This window comes from Orcinus orca, chromosome 1, assembly GCF_937001465.1.
Source record: "Orcinus orca chromosome 1, mOrcOrc1.1, whole genome shotgun sequence".
Taxonomy (NCBI): domain Eukaryota; kingdom Metazoa; phylum Chordata; class Mammalia; order Artiodactyla; family Delphinidae; genus Orcinus; species Orcinus orca.
The window spans coordinates 3,875,285-3,898,133 of NC_064559.1; the positions used below are offsets into that span (position 1 = coordinate 3,875,285).

At 39.7% G+C, this 22,849-nt stretch overlaps 1 protein-coding gene across 2 annotated transcripts in view; it reads right to left on the minus strand.

Moving 5' to 3' along the window:
• The window catches only part of PLD5 (phospholipase D family member 5), a 489,683-nt gene that overhangs the window by 78,492 nt on the left and 388,342 nt on the right, over positions 1-22,849 (minus strand). For both annotated transcript variants that reach the window (XM_004283493.4, XM_049713621.1), the window contains one exon: positions 19,001-19,128. In XM_004283493.4, coding sequence (XP_004283541.3) covers positions 19,001-19,128 — 128 coding nt within the window. The remainder of the gene's footprint in view (positions 1-19,000; positions 19,129-22,849) is intronic.

Here is a 22,849-nt window from a genome sequence, read left to right on the forward strand (position 1 = left end):
GACCAGTCCTTCCAAGTGAAGTTGGTTTGTTTGCCAGATATAAAACTAGCTTTTCAGAGTAAAAGTCTTAGTTCTTCAGGCTTGTGTATTAACTTAGCAAAAAACCATATTCTGCTTCCTAAAGAGAGAGCAAGAGATGTTCCAGACCTGCGCAATCAAGACTGCCACTAGTCAGACATGGTTATTGAAATGTAACTAGTCTGAACTGAGCTGTGCTTAAGTGTGAAGTGCCCACTAGTGTTTGAAGTCTTGCTACCAAAATAAAAGGTAAAATATCTCATCATTAAATGTTTTATACCGATGACAGGTTGAAATGATAATATTTAGGATATATGAGATTATATAAAATATATGATTAAAATTAATTTGACCTATTTCCTTTTTACATTTTTATGTGGCTACCAGAAACTTTTAAATCACATATGTGGCTCACGTTAGTGGCCTGCAGTACATTTCTATTGGACTGTGCTGCTTTAGAGATCTGAACTGCCAAGAGCTGAGAGTTGACTGCTTAGTGGACTAACCCTACAGCTGTTCTGATGGACTGCTTTCTCAAAAGTTTAAGCACATTTCTTGTGTCCTGAACAGGAAGCAGTGATTGGACAGTTTTCCCTTTTCATAGAGGTAAAGTCATAGTCATCCTGAAGGCCAGGATCTCCATAGCTGGCTGGGATGTATATAGGTTGGCTAATGCTGATTGGTTCATGAATACTAGAATTTTAGAATTCATGTGTTGCTTTCAATGATTGGTGTCCACTCTTCCCCTGTGGACAGCTCTCACTTGTCTGGACTGTCAGTGTTCTTCTCTGACATGTGACTTCTTACTGGCCATAGCTTGGAAATTAATTAGACCCATCGTGAGCCTAAGAATAAACAGATTTTGAATAAGGCCCAATGAGGTGCTCCAATAAGTAAAAGGCTGCAGCTTTGGGGAGTTTTGCCTGTACACAGTCTTTTTGCATATTTTTTGGCTCTTGGTTGTATTCCAGTTAGAGAAGGCCCTCAGATATCTAGTTTCTAGATCTGTGGGAAATCACTGTAAATGTGGGACGTCTGGACCACTGATTCAGGCACAGGTAAAAGGAGTGTTGCATAAAAACCGGAAGTTTGGGTTTCACTCCCAACTCTGACATTAACTGAAGGAATAATTCCAGGACATTCTTCAATTTCCTGATTTGTAAAATGAAGCTTCTAAAGCCTGTCTCATGTATCTCAGGGCTGCTGTGGGGATTAAACAAATCAGTGTTCACGGGGAATTTCTAAAAAGTATAAAGCTCTTACTGAAAACTATGAACCTATTTGCATTTCTATATATTGTTTGGTTTATTTTAGTCCATGATTTCTCCCACAGGTTTCTGAGAATGAAATTAGAATAGAATACACATAACCAGCACCACAGGCCAAGTCAGAAGTAGATGAGTATTTTTAGACAGTTCTTAAGGTCCAAATATTGTACATTCAACCTGACTAAAACAACATAGAAGTAATTTAGTAGTTTGTGGGTGGGGTTAGGAAGGCCATGTTACAATGGTACAAGGCAATGGAGCTAATTTTTTATACTTAGTTTGCTGAGAGAATTAAGCTTCAGAAAAGGTTTTTTAAAATATGACAGTTACATTTTGTTGAACTCAGCAATAAAGGACTGAAGTGACAGCTAATTATAATAATAGATAGTTGAGCTGTAAACTTGAAGTATGCAGAATGATTTATGGGTATAAGAGTAGTATTTTAGCAAGACATTGTATCAGGATAATACATTCCATGTTTTTTCAATTAAAATATGAAAGTCATAAAGTAGGAAAAAATGGGGCGATAAAATTTACCTAAGTGAATCTTTGTTAATATATTTGTTAAAATAAATGAATTTCCTAGGTCTGACTGAGCCCTCGAGGTAATCCAGTGAAACATATTTAATAAACTTTTATTGAAGGAAACAAAATCTGTATGTATATATTCAACAAGCTTTACCAATTAGTTTACTTCCATAAATTTTTATTGAAGGAAACAAAATCTGTATGTATATATTCAACAAGCTTTGCCAATTAGTTTACTTCCATATTAAAAACAAAACAAAATAAAACTCCATGGTTAAAATTGATCTTTTTCTGCATATAAAAATTTATTTTCATAATGAATAGCATATTCTTAACAATCATGAAGGAGATGTTAGAAATGTTACTAAATTGGTGTGGACCAGCTTTTGGTGGAGGTCACTGCTCTGTCACCAAGCCCAACATACAAACTGAGTATGTGTGGCCAGGCTTTTGATATGACTCATTTCTCCTGTAATTTCCAGTCCTCTCATATGTTATGGCTTTAAGACTTACATGGTTAGTAAACACACTCTAGTTTGTTAATTCATGCATTCATTTGATATAAGTTTTTTAAGCAACTAACCTATAGATGCTGGGATTTCATGTAATAACCCATAGGCAGGTGACTTCCCAACCCGGTTCTCAATACAGGCAGCCAGACGCCTATCTGGGATTCTAAAACCAGCCTTTGGGAAAGTGGATGGTAGGAGTGGGGGATTAAGAAGAAGGCTTTGTTCATTCCTGAGAGGTTGAATATACAAATGGACAATGGCCAGACCATATATAAAAATACAACTCTGACCCACAACTTGTAGCAACCAGCCAGAGAGCCAAACAATAACCCCTGTACTTGATTAACTTGATTACCAGTTACCCTCATTTTGTCCCGTTTCCAATTTAGGACCAACCAGAGAAAGCCAAATATGTACCCCTAACCAATTACATAGGATACCCTACTTCTAGTTAGTTCTCCTACAACTTCCCTATGCTAACAGCCTCCAATCAGCTTCTTCCCCTTTTTCACTATAAAGTATAGTTTTCCCACTCCTCTGTCTGCCTTTGAGTCTCTGGCAAATGCAAGTGGTAGTGGCTGACTACCTTGCTTGCTTATTCTCATTTGGGTGGTCTACATTTATGTCCATGCCCCTGTTCACCTTCCTCTTGTTAGTACTGTTCTAACAACTTGCTTAAATCTCTCTAAGGTCTTGTTTCTGAAAACCAAGACTTTAGCTCTATCTCCCAGATTTGTGCTACGTGTAAATTTGGTCAGTTGCCTTCTAGCTATTACTATTGATGATAACCTTGAACAGCACAGGATGTAGAATAAAGCTCTATGGCTAAGATATGAGAGACCTCCCTTCAGAGGGAGACAACCCCTAGCCCATGCCCCTTCTGTGCCGCTGCCCACCATGCCGTACTGTTAACCAGACCATGTGTTAGGGAGATTTACAAAATCTTTGCCAAAGATAACAAACGCTAACACCTCTAAGCATTCCCTTGATCTACTGATCTAGATAACTTATCAAAGAAGGAAAACAGTTTCCTTGTCATCAACTCTACTGGCTACTGAGCAGTAACCAGGCTGCAGGTCCAGTGCTCGGGTGTGTGAGATTCCATCTGATCCCTAACAATTGTATGAGGTTGGTATTATTAGTCAATTGCTGAGATAAATTTAAGCTCACAGAAATAAAAAAACTTGCCCACAGTTATATAATTATAAGAGATAGAAAAAAATTCAATTTTAGTTCTATCTGACTCCAACTACTATGCTATATTGCCAAGCAATGCTCTTAGTAACGACCAACAAAAAATAATGAGAACGGCAAAACATTAAATCCAGGTTTACCTTCTATTTTCAGAAGTATAGTGCTCACATGAATACAAGCCAAAGTCTACATGGGAGGGCTACTTTTGAAGTACCATATTGAATTTTGGACATTGTATTTTAAGAGAAACTTTAACCAAATGGATTATATCTAGTAAAAAGAAGTGGCCAGGATAGAGATCTCAAGACATGTTACCTAAGGGGCCATTACAGATACCTGGGTTTATCACATCACTTAGGACAGACTGAGGAATCAGGTATTGCAGGGACATATGAAGGAAAAATCTGGCAGTAAATTTCACTTGAGAATGACCTACTAACTGAATTTCATCTTTGGAAAGGCAAACAGGAGAGAGCAAGTGTTGCTCTTATTTCTTCACTTAATTGCACAAACTGAGACTATTTTACAATAGACAATAAACTGGCTTTGTGAGAATGTCTCTCAGGGCAGATTAGAAAGGCAGATTAGAAAAATTCCTACTTATGCCTCTTTTGAACAGTATTTCTGCCGAATTGTTACTTTGAAAATTGTAGAAAATAAGCATGGCTTTGTTACTGAAAATCTGTCTGCAAATACATTTCTTTTACATGAAATAGGGACTTCCAGCTCCTCATTTACTTTAGAATTCATATGCAAATAAAAGTGACCTTCCTGAGCAGGCCAGGTAATCTTCTAAATCAATACTGGAAGAATTAATCCTTTGTTTTCCTTCATTACATGTTGTCTAAGGCATATTAATTTTTTCTATTGCATTTGCTATTGAATTGTCTTTTGCTTTGGTTCGTTTTCATTTTGGTTCTGATAACTGTTACTTGCATTACCAATGCCCATTTCCATAGGAGCTAAAACATGTCTCTAGAAAATCATAAATTCTGAAAACGTCAGCTCAGTGCTAGCACTGAACAGTGGTGACAGGATAAGCTACAAAGCAGTGCCCTCCTTTTGCCCTCTGGCACAGCCACTCAGTCTTCAAAACTCTACCTCAGTGCTTTGTTCTTTTAACTGAAAGAAAAGGGGACAAGAGGGAATCAAAGACACTTTAAGCCTCAGCACCCTTTCTCATCGCTAACGTCAGACTATGATTTCAACCCACAGGGAAACTTGAAAGAAGTGACCAGCCTGGCGAGGCAGAAGGAGTGCAATTCTTGTCAACATCTTACCAAATGGTTATTGTCAGAAATAGCAGCTATGATGAAATCAGGAGCTTTAGGGTCAATCAAGAGCTATCACTATTTGGGTACTCAAGCTATTAGATAAAAAGCATCAATATTGGCCAATTTCTTTGCTGTTTTTCCAACTGCCCATTGGACATCAGAATGGCCCCTGGCCTCCTGATATTCCCATTTCTGCTGACAGTATGGTCCTTCTCCCTGTTGGCCCAGCTCCATCCAGATGCTGGAACAATATACACTGTTCCCTCTGACTCATTCCTTATAACCCATGAGTCCTTATGACACAGCTTTGCCGGCAGGCTGGCAGGCTGGAAACTCAGGTAGGATTTCTATGTTGCAGTCTTGAGGCCAAATTCCTTCTTCTGAAAACCTCAGTCTTTGCTCTTAAGGCCTCCAATTGGTTGGATGAAGCCCTCCCATGTAAGGGAGGATAATCTACTTTACTCAAGTCTATTTATTTAAATGTTAATCACATCTAAAAAATACCTTTGCAGCAATATCTAGACTGGTGTTTGAATAGACAAATGGGCACCATAGCCTAGCCAAGTTGGTATATAAAATTAACCTTCACACCACCATAATTCAATCCTGTTGCTTCCCCCTTTAATCTTGGCCATAGTCTATCTCCCTACTTTCCTCACTCCTCAGCTTGTACACTTTCTCTAGATTTGTTCCAGTGTTGTCAGGTCCTGGCCCCATCACAGATCTTCAGTGTTTCTCCCATAGCCTGCAGGACTCAATCCACATCCTACCCCAGGTTGCTGCCTCTTTTGATCACCAACACAGTCACTGGAATACCTCATCATAGAGCTCCTGTGCTCCTTGCCCCAACAGCTGGCCTGTTTTAAGAGATACCTTTCAGGTCTATTCAGAATAAAGGTGGACTGAGATTAAAATACATATTAACAGAGTAGGCTTATTCCTCTTTATTATAATTATATTTTAAAACATTATTTAAATATTTCCCCTCTACAGAGTTGCCAGAGTCTTGTGACCAATGAACCCATTGAACCTTGCCTCCAACTCCAGGCTAGTAGTTCATTTAAGAGGGTATGCTTGAAAAATTATAAAAGTAACTTTTTCTAAAAGCATGATTTTTACATTTTCCTTTTCAGCTTCTTCTACTTCAGCACCATGCCCCAAAGCCCTGTGGTTTGAAGACTGTTGTGCCCTTTTCTTTCTACTTCACACGCTGGCTAGTCTTTTGTTTGCTTTGTTTGTGCTGTTTTTTTCATTTCCTCTATATGTTTTTAGGAGCTCCTAAGATTCACAAATCAAAACCTCTAAGTGCAAAAGCCTGTGATGGTGTACTTTTCTCTCCCACAGGACTCCCTGTGGCCACGGATTCTAGGGGAGCACCCTGAACCACTGCAGGAGAATACAGAAGCACACACATTGACTTCCTAGTCTTTGAAATTCAACCCAGAGGTTAAGTGAGTTTGTAGATCTCAAACACTGAGCAACAGTAGGTATCATTCTGTGGCCATCATGTCATCATGGGTTTGCAATCAGAAAGATGTGAATGGAAAGACAAATATCATATGATATTGCTTATATGTGGAATCTAAAAAAAGGGTACAAATGAACTTATCTACAAAACAGAAATAGAGTTACAGATGTAGAAAACAAATTTATGGTTACCTGGGGGTAAGGGCTAAGTTAGAAGATTGGGATTGACATATATACACTACTATATATAAAACAGATAACTAATAAGGACCTACTGTATAGCACAGGAAACTCTACTCAATACTCTGTAATGGCCTATATGGGAAAAGAATCTAAAAAAGAGTGGATATATGTATATGTGTAACTGGTTCACTTTGCTGTACACCTGAAACTAACACAACATTGTAAATTAACTATACTCCAATAAAAATTAAAAAAAGAAAGATGTGACTGAGTGAAGGTGTCTAGATGAATAGTGTTGTTAGTTTTTCTTAAAGAAAAAGAAAGAGAGAGGAGATTTACTGTTTAGCATCACAGCAAAATCATGAAAGAAAATGATTTTTCATAAATGTAAATATATAAAAATAAATATATAAATGTAAATATATAAAATAAATGTAATTTATTTAAAAAACTTATTAGCAGTAAAGTAAGAGTGAAGCGTTTGGAACTGGATTGCTTTGGTTTGAATTCTTGCTTTGCCACTTCTTGGAAGGTGACCTTGGGTAAATTACTGATTTGTGTCTCAATTTCCTCCTTTGTAAGTAAAGTGATGATAGTAGTATTTACAAGAAAGAGTTATTGTGAAAATTAAATGAGTTCATACTCTTTAATGCTTAGAAGAATGCCTAGCATAGAGAAAGCCCTCAATACACTGAAGCTGTTATTATCATTAGTTTTATTTCTCTTAGTATAGATTTAAGGCAATCATTGATAGCAATAATCTGATTTCACTAGAAAACTTCACAAAATATAAAGCTAATGGGTTGGATTGAGTCTGATACTTATAATTCTTCATGTAACCATTAGCCTCACCCACAACTTTGCTCAAATGAAAAAATCTGTTCTAACGCACGGAACTTGTTGTGCGATGTGTTATGTCTCATGAGATAAACCAAAAGAAAGGCCCACATAATCCAGCACAGTTGAAAGGAAAACTAATTTAAAGTAGATGATTTAAGTGTAACAACATGATCCCAAATAGCAAGAACTAAGGGGAAAGGGTGGACAAAGTAAGAGACAGCATTTGTGCCTACGTGTAAAGAGGAGACAGCGAAATGGTGGGTGTTGATGTAAGAGAAGTAGGTGAGCAGTTGACATATAGATGCAGGGGAGCTAATGGGTTGCTAAACGTTCTTGCAGAAGAGTTTTAAACTCCACCCCCTCTCCAGCTATGTCTCTTCTCTAGCCCATCAATGAATATAGTCTCTTCCAGGAGGAAAATAGGAAAGACTGTTAAGAGAAATTAAAATGAGACATTTTAGTTTTTAAGAGTTTGGTTTGGCAGTGAAAGATGAGAAAATGGCAACTTTGGGTTAATTCATACATGAATCCCAAATTGCCAGAAGTGAAATGAAAGTTTCAGACTCTGCCAACTTAATCGTCAATCTAAAGAATATGAGAATCATCACCAAATGCCTAATTCCTCTACAGGTTAGTGAGTATTCTATTTTATAAGACAGAAGAGCAGCAATAGGATCTGTTCTAGTTTTATTTTTCAATATTATCTTTATTTGGAAGATGGAGATTATATCCATCCTTAGGTAGCTATGAAAAATGAAGTAGTGTATATATAAAGCTATTACCACAGTGCCTGGCACAGAAATAGAGTAGCCTTTTGGAAAAATTGACACAAAGATATCTTCCTCACCTCTTCCCAAATCCCTGACCTCAACGGAGTCTAACCTGCTATTAAGTTTACAAACAACAGAAGAAAGCAGATTTCCACAAAAGAAGTCCACGTGGGAAGTCCTTGGTGCCTTACTCATTTTGTTAAAGCCTGCAACCTTCCCCCCAACCCACCCAAGGCTGTCCTCCCCCAGAGACTGTTTCCATGGGCAGCTGGCGAGTGTGACCCTTCACCAATCCTCACTTTAAGGGGCTATTTGGAAAGCTCAGCACTTTTTCACAGTTTCCCTCTCCGTGAATGTATTATGAATTATAAAATGAGTTTAGTTTTAAGTTCTTATACAACATTTATTCCATACTTAAGAAATAGTATGTTAATTCATTTAGGCTTTTAAAAGCATAACTTTGCTGGTATATTTGAGCTGAAGGAGAGAAATCTAAGAATCCACTTTGTTTACTCTCCCTCTCATTATGTGGTTCAGGAGCTGAGAACAAACCAGCATGGGACAAGGTCAGAGGGATATCTCTTCTAGACAGACCTGGAGGGCTCAGTGGCATGCAATGGCAATAGTGGAGAGGTTGTAATTCTCCAGCTCCTACTGAGAAGGACATTAAAGGAAGCATAAGGAGTTGACTTGTCCTTAAGAAAGGAGCTTGATGAGTCATGAAACAGAGAACCAGGTCCAGGTACTTGCCCACTTCTTCCTCTGGTCTTCTCTATAACTGAAGGGAAACCAGCTACCACTTAGGAATGTGTAAACAGGGAAAGATCATAAAATAGCTTGTATTCTTCATATGAATAATAGGAAATAACTTGAACCTTATCTTTGCTCTGTATTTACCATGTTTAAAATGGGGAAATTTTCATATTTTATGATGATCCATTTCAAAAGGAAATAATATCCAAATGGCTACACAGATTGAGAACAAACATTTAAAAGATCAACCTACTTTCCTACAAAACAAACAACTACAAAACAAACAACTACAAAACAAACAACTAACAGCAAAGACAAAGGAAGGATCCTCATGCAGAGAAACCAATACTTGAATATATGTATGTATGTCTATCTAAGGGAAGGAGTAGAAGGAAATAAAGTAAACAAAGATAACTTGTTCAGAAACTTGGAGAAAAATGTCATTAAACCTCAATAATTCAAACCTCACTCAAGTGAAATTCATAGAAGTTTAAACCCTATCAGTTAATAACAGTTAATAATAAAGAAAATAAAATTTAGTGGTGGGAAGATGCATTTTCTTTAAAAAAAAACAACAACAAATGATGCTCAAGTTAAAAACCACTTAGCAGGGTGGGGGGGAGGAATCAAGATGGTGAAATAGGAGGATGTGGAATTCACCTCTCCCTCCAAGTACATTAAGAATACACCTACAAATGGAACAAGTCTCACAGAGCACCTGCTGAACACAATCAGAGGACCTTGGACACCTGAAAGGACAAGAAAAATCCCCACACAACCAGGTAAGACAAAAGAAAGACAAAAAGAAAAGAGGAAATGGGATGGAACCAGCCCCCCTGGTGGGGGAACTGAAGGAGAGGAGAGGTTCCTGCACACTGGGAAGCCCCCTCACTGGTGGGGAAATCAGCTGGGACAGAAGGGGAGCTTTGAGGGCTCAGAGGAGAGCACAGCAACCAGTCTATGGCAGGCAGGACACAGTAAGACCTACACGGATGGTCTGTGCAATACCCCTGTGTGCCACAGCCTGAGACATGTCTGCTGGTGTGGATGGGGGCTGGGTGCTGGGTGCTGGAAAGTGGGGTTTGGAGAGCAGACCCAAGGAGGGGACAGCTGTTGGCTGTGAAGAGACAGCCTGAAAGGATGAGAGGAAGGAGCTCCACAACTGGGAACGTTCGTGGAAGAAGCCCAGGCCGCCATAGAAGCAGGGTGCCACTGTTGAGTGGCGCGCAAGGGGTGGGGCTGCCACTGCAGCCCCCTTCCCCATGTGCTGGCCCCTGCCTCCATGGGCATTAGGAGGGGTGCCCACCTGAGCAGGCTTGCGTGCCCCACCCATTGCTGCCTCTGCTCTGCCTGCCTGGGCAGGTGCGTGTGCTCTGTCTGGGTCAGCTTTGGTAGAAGCTCCTGGTGGGAGGCACACATGCAGAGGTGGGGCTGAAACCACAGGTGAGCCCCAGGGGCCATGCAACTAAGGAGGAAGAGCTGAAATTTCTCCTTGCGGCTGTGGGAACCGTGGATTTACAGCCTCGCTTCTGGCTTTGTAAACTCAGTGCCTGTGGGGTATCCAAATGGATGAGTGCTCCCACAGCTGAGACGGGTCTAGCTTTAGTGGCTGTAGGCTTTGTGGGCACATACATGTGGGGATTGGACCAGGCCAAAATATGAGCTGCCTTCATAGCTCCCACAGCAGGTCCAGCTGCACAATTACTGCAGTCCTGGAACCTGACTTCAGTGGATCTGCACAGGTGGCCTGGTAAAAACAATGCCTGAGATACACCAGGGCCAATTGCCAGCATACCCCTCGTTAGGCGGGGCTGAGAGCACGTCCAACAACAGTGTAATCTGTGAGCCAACACGGGGTGAAAAGTGACAAAACAGAGTACACTCACAGGTGAACAGCTACAAAGGAGGAAAACTCAGTGGCTTCCCTCCCAGTGGGAGTGCTCTAATCCTACCTACCTCGCACCATAGATCAGAAACACAGGTCAGAAACAGATCTTGGGGCCTCTAGTCCAACAACTAGGGAGCAGACCCCACATCTGACAGGGCAGTGACAACCACAGAGCAAAGGGGAGGCCCTGCTCAATATCCAGTGCAAGCTCTGGTCACCGCAACATCAGTCATACCTCCTGTAAAGGGGATAATGGCCAGCATACACTGAGGAAAGAGGTAGCAGACGTTCATTCTAAAAACAGCCCTCGCACCAAAAAAATATTAAACCTACACAGGCTACACAAAAACTTTCCCACATAAAAGTAGCCCTCCAAGAGAGTCTGAGGGTCAAGCATTGGGAGGAGGAACCCCCAGAACATTTGGCTTTGAAGGGCAACTGGGTCTGAGCATAGGAGTTCCACAGGGTTGGGAGAAATAGACTCCACTCATGTGCACTGGGACCCAGGACAAAGCAATACCTCCATAGCAACTGGCACTAGACCTAAGTAGGGGTCTTAGAGGGTCTCCTGGGGAGGCAGAGGTTGGCTTTAGCTCACTATGGAGGCAAGAACACTGGCGGTAGAGGCCCCAGGGGATATAGATCAGTGCCGAAATGGAGGTCCCCATTTTGGCACTAAGACCCAGCCCCACCCAACAGCCTATAGGCTCCAGTGCTGGGACACTCAGGCCAAACAACCAGCAGGTTGGGAACACAGCCCCACCCATCAGCAGACAGGCTGCTTAAAGTCATATTGAGCTCACAGCTACCTCAAAACACACCCCCTGACATAGAGTGTCAAGAATGAAAAGAAATGAAGAAAGTCTCAAAGACGTCTGGGACAATGTTAAACGTACCAACATTTGCATTATAGGGGTTCCAGAAGGAGAAAAGAAAGAGAAACGACCTGAGAAAACATCTGAAGGTGTTATAGCTGAAAACTTCTTTAACATGAGAAAGGAAACAGTCACTCAAGTCCAGGAAGTGCAGAGAGTCCCATATAGGATGAAGCCAAGTATGAACACACTGAGACACATATTAATCAAACTGACAAAAATTAAAGACAAAGAAAAAATATTAAAAGCAACAAAGGAAAAGCAACAAATAACATACAGGGGAATCCCCATAAAGTTATCAACTGATTTTTCAGCAGAAACTCTTCATGCCAGAAGGGAGTGGCATGGTATATTTAAAGTGATGAAAGGGAAAAACCTACAACCAAGAACACTCTACCCAGCAAGGCTCTCATTCAGATTCGATGGAGAAATCAAAAGCTTTACAGATAAGCAAAAGCAAAGAGAATTCAGCACCACCAAACCAGGTTTACAACAAATGCTAAATGACCTTTTCTAGGCAGGAAAGAGACCAGCAACTTAAAACACCTTGTATATATACAAAATGCTATATCAAAACCTCATGGGAGGGCTTCCCTGGTGGCGCAGTGGTTGAGAGTCCGCCTGCCGATGCAGGGGACGCGGGTTCGTGCCCCGGTCCGGGAAGATCCCACATGCCGCGGAGCGGCTGCGCCCGTGAGCCATGGCCGCTGAGCCTGCACGTCCAGAGCCTGTGCTCCGCAACGGGAGAGGCCACAACAGTGAGAGGCCCGCGTACCACACAAAAAAAACAAAAACAAAAACAAAAACCTCATGGGAACAGCAAACCCAAAAACTACAGTAGATGCACACACAAAACAGAAAAAACAACCCAAACACAACACCAAAGATAGCCATCAAATCACAACAGAAGAGAACAAAAGAGGAAGAAAAGAAACCTACAAAAACAAATCCACAACAACTAAGAAAATGTCAATAGGAACATACATATTGATAATTACCTTAAAAGTAAATGGATTAAGTGGTCCAACCAAAAGACATAGACTGGCTGAGTGGATACAAAAACAAGACACTTACATATGCTGTCTGCAACAGACCAACTTCAGATCTCAGGACACATACAGACTGAAAGTGAGAGGGTGTAAAAAGGTATTCCATGCAAAGGGAAGTCAAAAGAAAGCTGGAGTAGCAATACTCATATCAGATAAATTAGACTTTAAAATAAAGACTGTTAACGAAAGACAAGGAAGGACACTACATAATGATCAAGGGACCAATCCAAGAAGAAGATATACCAACTGTAAATATATATGCACCCAACATAGGAGCACCTCAATATATAAGCCAAATGCTAACAGCTGTCAAAGGGTAAATCAACAGTAACACAATGCTAGTGGGGGAATTTAACACCCCACTTACACCATTGGACAGATCACCCAGACAGAAAGTCAATAAGGAAACACAGGCCTTAAATGATACATTAGACCAAAAGGACTTAATTTATATTTATAGAACATTCCACCTGAAAGGAGCCAAATACACTTTCTTCTCAAGTGCACATCGAACACTCTCCAGGATAAATCACATATTGGGCCACAAATCAAGCCTTGGAAAATTTAAGAAAACTGAAATCATATCAAGCATCTTTTCTGACCACAACAATAGATTAGCAGTATACTACAGGAAAAAGAAAACTGTAAAAAACACAAACACTTGGAGACTAAACAATATGTTACTAAACAACCAATGATCACTGAAGAAATCAAAAAGGAAATAAAAAAAATACCTAGAGACAAAAAAAAAAAAAAATACCTAGAGACAAATGACAACAAAAACATGACAATCCAAAACCTGTGGGAGGCAGCAAAAGCAGTTCTAAGAGGGAAGTTTATAGCAATACAATCTTACCTAAGGAAACAAGAAAAATCACAAATAAACAACCTAACCTTACACCTAAAGCAACTAGACAAAGAAGTACAAACAAAGCCCAAAGTTAGTAAAAGGAAAGTAATTGTAAAGATTAGAGCAGAAATAAATGAAATAGAGATGAAGGAAATAATAGAAAAGAGCAATAAAACTAAAAGCTGATTCTTTGAAAAGATAAACAAAATTGTTAAATCTTTAGCCAGACTCATCAAGAAAAAAAGGGAGAGGGCTCAAATCAATAAGATTAGACATGAAAAAGAAGTTACAACCAACACCACAGAAATACAAAGGATCATAAGAGACTACTACAATCAACTATATGCCAATAAAATGGACAACCTAGAAGAAATGGACAAATTCTTAGAAAGGTACAACCTTCCAAGACTGAACCAGGAAGAAATAGAAAATATGAACACACCAATCATAAGTACTGAAATTGAAACTGTGATTTTAAAACTTCCAACAAACAAAAGTCTAGGACCAGATGGTTTCACAGGTGAATTCTATCAAACATTTAGAGAAGAGTTAATACCTATCCTTCTGAAACTCTTCCAAAAAATTGCAGAGGAAGGAACACTCCCAAACTCATTCTACAAGGCCACTATCACCCTGATATCAAAACCTAACAAAGACACCACAAAAAAAGAAAATTATAGGCCAATATCACTGATGAACATAGACTCAAAATTCCTCAACAAAATACTAGCAAACGAAATCCAACAACACCTTAAAAGGATCATACACCATAATCAAGTGGGATTTATCCCAGGGATGCAAGCATTCTTCAATATACGCAAATCAAGGGCTTCCCTGGTGGCGCAGTGGTTGGGAGTCCGCCTGCCGATGCAGGGGACGCGGGTTCGCGCCCCGGCCCGGGAGGATCCCACATGCCGCGGAGCGGCTGGGCCCGTGAGCCATGGCCGCTGAGCCTGCACGTCCGGAGCCTGTGCTCCGCAACGGGAGAGGCCCGCGTACCGCAAAAAAAAAAAAAAAAAAAAAAAAAAAAATACGCAAATCAATCAATATGATACACCATATTAACAAATTAAAGAATAAAAAACTTATGATCATCTCAATAGATGCAGAAAAAGCTTTCGACAAAATTCAACACCAATTTCTGATGAAAACTCCCTAGAAAGTTTGCATAGAGGGAATCTAACTCAACATAATAAGGGCCATATCTGACAAACCCACAGAAAACATCATTCTCAATGTTGAAAAACTGAAAGCATTTCCTCTAAGATAAAGAACAAGACAAAGATGTCCACTCTAGCCACTTTTATTCAACATAGTTTTGGAAGTCCTAGCCGCAGCAATCAGAGAAGAAAAAGAAACAAAAGGAATCCAAGTTGGAAAAGAAGTAAAACTGTCACTGTTTGCAGGTGACATGACACTATACATAGAAAATCCTAAAGATGCTACCAGAAAACTATAAGAGCTCATCGATGAATTCAGTAAAGTTGCAGGACACAAAATCAATACACAGAAATCTCTTGCATTACTATACACTAACAATGAAAGATGAGAAAGAGAAACTAAGGAAACAATCCCATTTACCATCACATCAAGAAGAATAAAATACCTAGTAATAAACCTACCTAAGGAGGCAAAAGACCTATATTCAGAAAACAATAAGATACTGATGAAAGAAATCAAAGATGACATGCACAGATGGAGAGATATACCATGATCTTGGATTGGAACAATCAATATTATCAAATGACTAAAGCAATCTACAGATTCAATGCAATCTCTGTTAAATTACCAATGACATTTTGCACAGAACTAGAAAAAAAAAATCTTAAAGTTTGTATGGAAACACAAAAGACCCTGAATAGCCAAAGCAATCTTGAGAAAGAAAAACAGAGCTGGAGGAATCAGATTCCCTGACTTCAGAGTATACTGCAAAGCTACAGTCATCAAAACAGTATGGTACTGGCACAAAAACAGAAATATAGATCAATGGAATAGGATAGAAAGTCCAGAGGTAAACCCACGCACCTATGGTCAACTAATCTATGACAAAGGAGGCAAGAATATACAATGGAGAAAAGACAGTCTTTTCAATAAGTGGTGCTTGAAAAACTGGGCAGTTATATGTAAAAGAATGAAATTAGAACACTCCATAACACCATACACAAAAATAAACTCAAAATGGATTAAAGACCTAAATGTAAGGCTGGATGCTATAAAACTCTTAGAAGAAAACATAGGCAGAACACTCTCTGACATAAATCGAAGCAAGATCTTTTTTGATTCTCCTTCTGGAGTAATGAAAATAAAAACAAAAATAAACAAATGGGATCTAATTAAACTTTTGCACAGGGCTTCCCTGGTGGCGCAGTGGTTGAGAGTCCATGGGCTGATGCAGGGTATATGGGTTTGTGCCCCGGTCTGGGAAGATCCCACACGCCGTGAAGCGGCTGGGCCCATGAGCCATGGCCGCTGAGCCTGCGCGTCCGGAGCCTGTGCTCCACAATGGGAGAGGCCACAACAGTGAGAGGCCCGCGTACCGCAAAAAAAAAAAAAGTTTTGCACTGCAAAGGAAACAATAACAACATGAAGAGCAACCCACAGAATGGGAGAAAATATTTGCAGATGAAGCAAATGACATGGGATTAATCTCCAAAATATACAAACAGCTCATGCATCTCAATAACAACAACAACAAACAACCCAATAAAAAAATGTCTGGAAGATCTAAATAAATAGACATTTTTCCAAAGAAGATGTATAGATGGCCAAAAAGTACATGAAAAGATGCTCAGCATCACTATAATAATGATAAATTATTGCACTACAATAATCAGATCTAATAATTTGCATTATTAGAGAAATGCAAATCAAAACTACAATGAGGTTTTACCTCACAGCACTCAGAATGGCCATCACCAAAAAAATCTACAAACAATAAATGCTGGAGAGAGTGTGGAGAAAAGGAAACACTCCTACACTGTTGGTGGGAATGTAAATTGGTACAGCCACTATGGAGAACGTTATGGAGGTTCCTTAAAAAACTAAAAATAGAACTACCATATGATCCATCTGTTGGGCATACACCTGGAGAAAACCATAATTTGAAAAGATACATGCACCTCAATGTTCATTGCAACACTACTTACAATAGCCAGGACATTGAAGCAGCCTACATGTCCATCGACAAAGGAATGGGTGAAGAAGATGTGGTACATATGTACAATGGAATATTACTCAGTCGTAAAAAAGAACAAAATAATGCCATTTACATCAACATGGATGGACCTAGAGATTTTCATTCTGAGTGAAGTAAGCCAGACAGAGAAAGACAAATATCATGATATTGCTTATATGTGGAATCTAAAAAAATGGTACAGATGAACTTATTTACAAAACATAGAGTCACAGAGGTAGAAAACAGTCTTATGGTTACTAGCGGGGGAAGGGGGAGGGATAAATTGGGAGATTGGGATTCACATATGCACACTACTATATATAAAATAGATAACTTAATAAGGACCTACTGTATAGCACAGGGAAATCTACTCAGTACCCTCTAATGACCTATATGGGAAAATAATCTAAAAAAAAGTGGATATATCTATATGTATAACTGATTCTCTTTGCTATATAGTAGAAACTAACACAACATTAGAAATCAACTCTGCTCCAGTAAAAATTTTTTAAAAACTACTTAGCAGAATTTACATATAATTAATATTGTTACAGAACCAATTTTATCTATTTAATATGGGAGATCCAGATGAAAATTTCTGGGCAAAAGATACTTATTGGTTAATTTTTTGTAAGTACAAAAAAAGCAAAAGATAGACCCAGAGATTTCCATAAATTAGACTATTTTTCTCTAAATACTCTAAATTATTGAGGCTTTATACTATCTTTGCCTTACTTATTTCTGAGGTGCTGATGTTGCTGTAATCACTATTTTTATACGTGTGTTTGAAGGGCCATCAGACACAAGATAAACAGAATCAAAATTTATATTTTTCATATCAGAATTAATATTGGAAGAAATTTGCTTAAAACATTCAATACTGAAACTCAACTCTGAGCTGACGTCTACTTTTCTTTAAAATAGATGCAATAATAGCATTTACCTCATAGGATCATTGTGAGGTTTTAATTAAATAATCCATTTACATGGCTTAGAACACCTTGCATTCAATATAAGCTAGTTATTGTTGCAATTATTATTATTTATACTATTATTTTATTCAGAATCATTTTTATATCAGTAGGTAGCACCTAATTTTCTGAGCAAATATAAAATAAACAATGTTTTGTCATAATCTTTGATGGTGCTTTCAATTCCAAAATGAATTATGGCATTTTCTTTCAGTGTCCCCTCCTCTGCTGGGGAGGGAGACTGTCTTATTAGAGATACCGAGTACTTGGCCCTTGAGACTGGGCTACTGACTGTGACTCCTCCTCACATGCAAAACTAGAAAACCACCTTAGATAAGTTGTGCTTTGGCTCCACACTATTCCATGGAGAGGGCAATAATTGGGTTTTTAGTATTTCATTTGCCCATTTCTTTTACAGCTGAGCACTTTTATTTGCCTCACACATTAAAAGAGGAAAACTAGATGGAATATGTGTGCATGAAAGATGGTAGTTTAAGAAGGAAAAGAGTGGAAACTGGGAGGCAAATGGTTAAAGGCCTGAAGCTAACAGTACAAATATAATATTACCCTCTCTCAGATTTATCCCACGTGGTGTTTTCTTTCAAGCTATGGCCATTGTGTGTCTGCACATCAGTGCTTTTTTCCCATAGGAATAAATAGAAGTGCAGTAGAATTCAATGTCATTTCAGGGATCCTAATATTAAAAGAGCTCAGGTAAAACATTGTGTATGGGCTCTGTGCATGCATGGTTGACTGGTCAGTCTTCTTATGCATCCAATGATGAAGAACTTCCAGCCACTAGATGACAAATGGGAAGAAGGTGATTTGTAATCCTCCATGGATCACCTTTGGCACAAATAAATACATGAAAATTAAAAGACTGTTCAAGTATATTTTCAAGATATTTGAAGTTAATTATTTGCAAAGGGAAAGATGAAGACATCTTTATCTTAAGATTTTTTAAAGGGATAAAACTATTATTCTACAATATGTGATCCTAGACTGAATTTATGTTTTCCTGTTTCTCATAGATTATGTGATCTCATCCTGAAAATTTACCTTTGTGTAATATAAATTACACACAAACATGTTCTAAAGAATCTTGGAGTAGCATCTGAGTTATAAAAGTGCTGAAGCAATGGCAGTTCTTTTGGTAAAATGATTCTGACAAAGAAAGGTTTATCATTTCATTTTAAATGAAGGTGAACCTACTAAAACTATGCAAAATAACAAAAGCTGTAGGTTTAATTTCCCTCAACCACAGTAGAGGTGACTGAATGCTTTATGGAGGTGGTAGGTTTTTTTGTTGTGTTTATTTTTTTTTTTTTTGGAGGTGGTAGTTTTGATGCTGACAGAACACTGACTTTATGTAATGAAAAGATTACCTGTCCCAGGGACTGCCAGTCCAAACCAGCACTGCCGATGTAAACATGCTGTTTGTCCACAATCCAGAAGGAGGACTGCAGCCGGCCCTTGTTGTAGGCAGTCATGTTCATGTAGGTCACCTCAGCTCCTAGGAGTTCAAGGAAATCCCAGTCAGCCTCTGTGTCAAGGCCATGAACATGCAGTCAGTCACGTACCGGCAGAAATACTCATGGTTTGCATCCATCACAGTTGGCATTCAGGGAAGCCAAATATTTACATTAGTTAAGTGCAGAGAGGACCCTCAAGGAGTTACTTTATTCCCAAAGAGAATACAAAGGGAAAAAAAAAAGAATAAGTTTTTCCCTATGTATAGCTCCACATGGTGACAAGATCATGGCTTCTCAAGTCAGATCTGACTCAAATCCCCGCTCCTTGATTTATCACTCACATGGTGAGATAGGTGTGCCATGCTCTTTTTTCTTTTACTTTTGGGATAATTTTCATACAATTTTGCAATCAATAAAAGATCAGTCTTGCTGAGTAATATGCCTTTCCTCAGTAAGAAACTGGCCTTCTTTTTCTTTATTGAAGTATAGTTGATTTACAATATTGTGTTAGTTTCAGGTGTACAGCAGTGATCCAGTTATGTATATACATACATATATATACATACATACATATATATAGATATAGATATATATATATATTTCAGATTCTTCTCCATTATAGGTTATTATAAGATATTGAATATAGTTCCCTGTGTTATACAGTATATCCTTGTTGTTCATAGGAACTGGCCTTCCTATACTTTCTGTATGTTAGTTTCACCTTTTACCCTTTCACTTGCCTTAACTTCTTTGTTTCCCTCTTCATTATTTAATTTGGATTTGGTTTCTTCCTAGCCTTTCTTTATCTGATAATTCTTAATATCAGCAACGGGGTTGTTCAAGACTGACAGAAATGTAAGGTCAACTAGGTCACCCAGACTATTGTTAAAACCAAAAAATTCACTTTAAGATCTGAATTTAACCAATTGTTCTATGCATCATGTGTCATAATCAGTTGTCAAGCTGCTATGTACTGCTGCCTCAGGACTATGTGTTTACAGCTTCTCAAAAGGAACATATACGGGGGGACCTTCAAGATGGCAGAAGAGTAAGACGTGGAGATCACCTTCCTCCCCACAAATACATCAAAAATAGATCTACATGTGGAACAACTCCTACAGAATACCTACTGAACGCTGGCAGAAGACCTCAGGCCTCCCAAAAGGCAAGAAACTCCCCACGTACCTGGGTAGGGCAAAAGAAAAAAAGAAAAAACAGAGACAAAGGAATGTGAATGGGACCTGCACCTCTGGGAGGGAGCTGTGAAGGAGGAGATGTTTCCACACACTAGGAAGCCCCTTCACTGGTGGAGATAGGGGGTGGGCGGGGGAAGCTTCAGAGCCATGGAGGAGAGGGCAGCAAAAGAGGTGCAGAGGGCAAAATGGAGAGATGCCCTCACAGAATATCAGTGCCAACCAGCACTCACCAGCCTGAGAGGCTTTCTGCTCACCTGCTGGGACGGTGGGCGCTGGGAGCTGAGGCTCAGGCTTTGGAGGTCAGACCACAGGGAGAGGACTGGGGTTGGCTGTGTGAACACAGCCTGAAGGGGGCTAGTGCACCACAGCTAGCTGGGAGGGAGTCCGGGAAAAAGTCTGGAGGTGCCTAAGAGGCAAGAGACCATTGTTTCGGTGTGCGTGAGGAGAGGAGATTCAGAGCACCACCTAAATGAGCTCCAGAGATGGGCGCAAGCTGTGGCTATCAGCGCAGACACCAGAGTTGGGCATGAAATGCTAAGGCTGCTGCTACAGCCACCAAGAGGCCTGTGTGGAAGCACAGGTCACTATCCACACCTTCCCTCCCAGGAGCCTGTGCAGCCTGCCACTGTGAGGGTCCTGTGATCCAGGGACAACTTCCCTGGGAGAACACTTGGAGCGACTCAGGCTGTTGCAACATCATGCTGGCCTCTGCCACCACAGGCTCGTCCCGCATTGCATACCCCTCCCTCCCCCGGCCTGAGTGAGCCAGAGCCCCCTATTCAGCCTCTCCTTTAACCCACTCCTGTCTGGGCGAAGAGCAGACACCAAAGGGCGACCTACACGCAGAGGCAGGGCCAAAACCAAAGCTGAACCCCAGGAGCTGTGTGAACAAAGAAGAGAAGGGAAATTTCTCCATGGAGCCTCAGGAGCAGTGGATTAAATCTCCACAATCAACTTGATGTACCCTGCATCTCTGGAATACCTGAAGAGACAACAAATTGTTCCAAAATTGAGGCGGTGGACTTTGGGAGCAACTGTAGACTTGAGGTTTGCTTTCTTCATCTAATTTGTTCCTGATTTCATGTTTATCTCAGTTTAGTATTTAGAGCTTACTATCACTGGTAGATTTGTTTATTGACTTGGTTGCTCTCTTCCTTCATATATATATATATATATATATTTTTTTTCTTTTTCCCTTTATGTGGGTGTGTGTATGTATGCTCCTTTTTGTGATTTTGTCTGTATAGGTTTCCTTTTACCATTAGTCCTAGGGTACTGTCTGTCTGGTTTTTTTTTTTTTTTTTTAGTATAGTTTTTTAGTGCTTGTTATCATTGGTGGATTTGTTTATTGGTTTTGTTGCTCTGTTTTTTTCTTTTCTTTTTTTTTTACTTTTTTTAGTTTAATAATGTTTTTTATTTTAATAACTTTATTTATTTATTTATTTTCCTTTTTCTTTCTTTCTTCTTTTTTTCCTCCCTTTTCTTCTGAGCTGTGTGGCTGACAGGGTTTTGGTGCTCTAGCTGGGTGTCAGGCCTGAGCCTCTGAGGTGAGAGAGCCGAGCTCAGGACTTTGGTACACCAGAGACCTCCTGGGACCATGTATCAATCGGTGAGAGCTCTCCCAGAGATCTCCATCTCAACACTAAGACCAAGCTCCACTCTACGACCAGCAATTACCAGTGTTGGACACCCCATGCCAAACAACTAGCAAGACAGGAACAAAACCCCATCCATTAGAAGAGAGGCTGCCGAAAATCATAATAAGTTCACAGACACCCCAAAACACACCATCGGACGCAGTCCTGCCCAACAGAAAGACAAGATACAGCCACGTCAACCAGAACACAGGCAGCAGTCCCCTCCACCAGGAAGCCTACACAACCTACTGAACCAACCTTACCAACTGGGGGCAGACACCAAAAACAACGGGAACTATGAACCTGCAGCCTGCGAAAAGGAGACCCCAAACACAGTAAGTTAAGCAAAATGAGAAGACAGAGAAAAACCCACCAGACCAAACAAATGAGGAGGCAGTCTACATGAAAAAGAATTCAGAGTACTGATAGCAAAGATGATCCAAAATCTTGGAAGTAGAATGGCAAAAATACAAGAAATGTTTAACGAGGACCTAGAAGAACTAAAGAGCAAACAAACAATGATGAACACCACAATAAATGAAATTAAAAATTCTCTAGAAGGAATCAATAGCAGAATAACTGAGGCAGAAGAATGGATAAGTGACCTGGAAGACAAAATAGTGGAAATAACTACCACAGAGCGGAATAAAGAAAAAAGAATGAAAAGAATTGAGGACAGTTTCAGAGACCACTGGGACAACATTAAATGCACCAACATTCGAATTATAGGGGTCCCAGAAGAAGAAGAGAAAAAGAAAGGGACTGAAAGGGAAAAACGTACAACAAGATTACTCCACCCAGCAAGGATCTCATTCAAATTCTACGGAGAATTCAAAAGCTTTACAAACAAGCAAAAGCTAAGAGATTTCAGCACCACCAATCTACCTTTACAACAAGTGCTAAAGGAACTTCTCTAGGCAGGAAACACA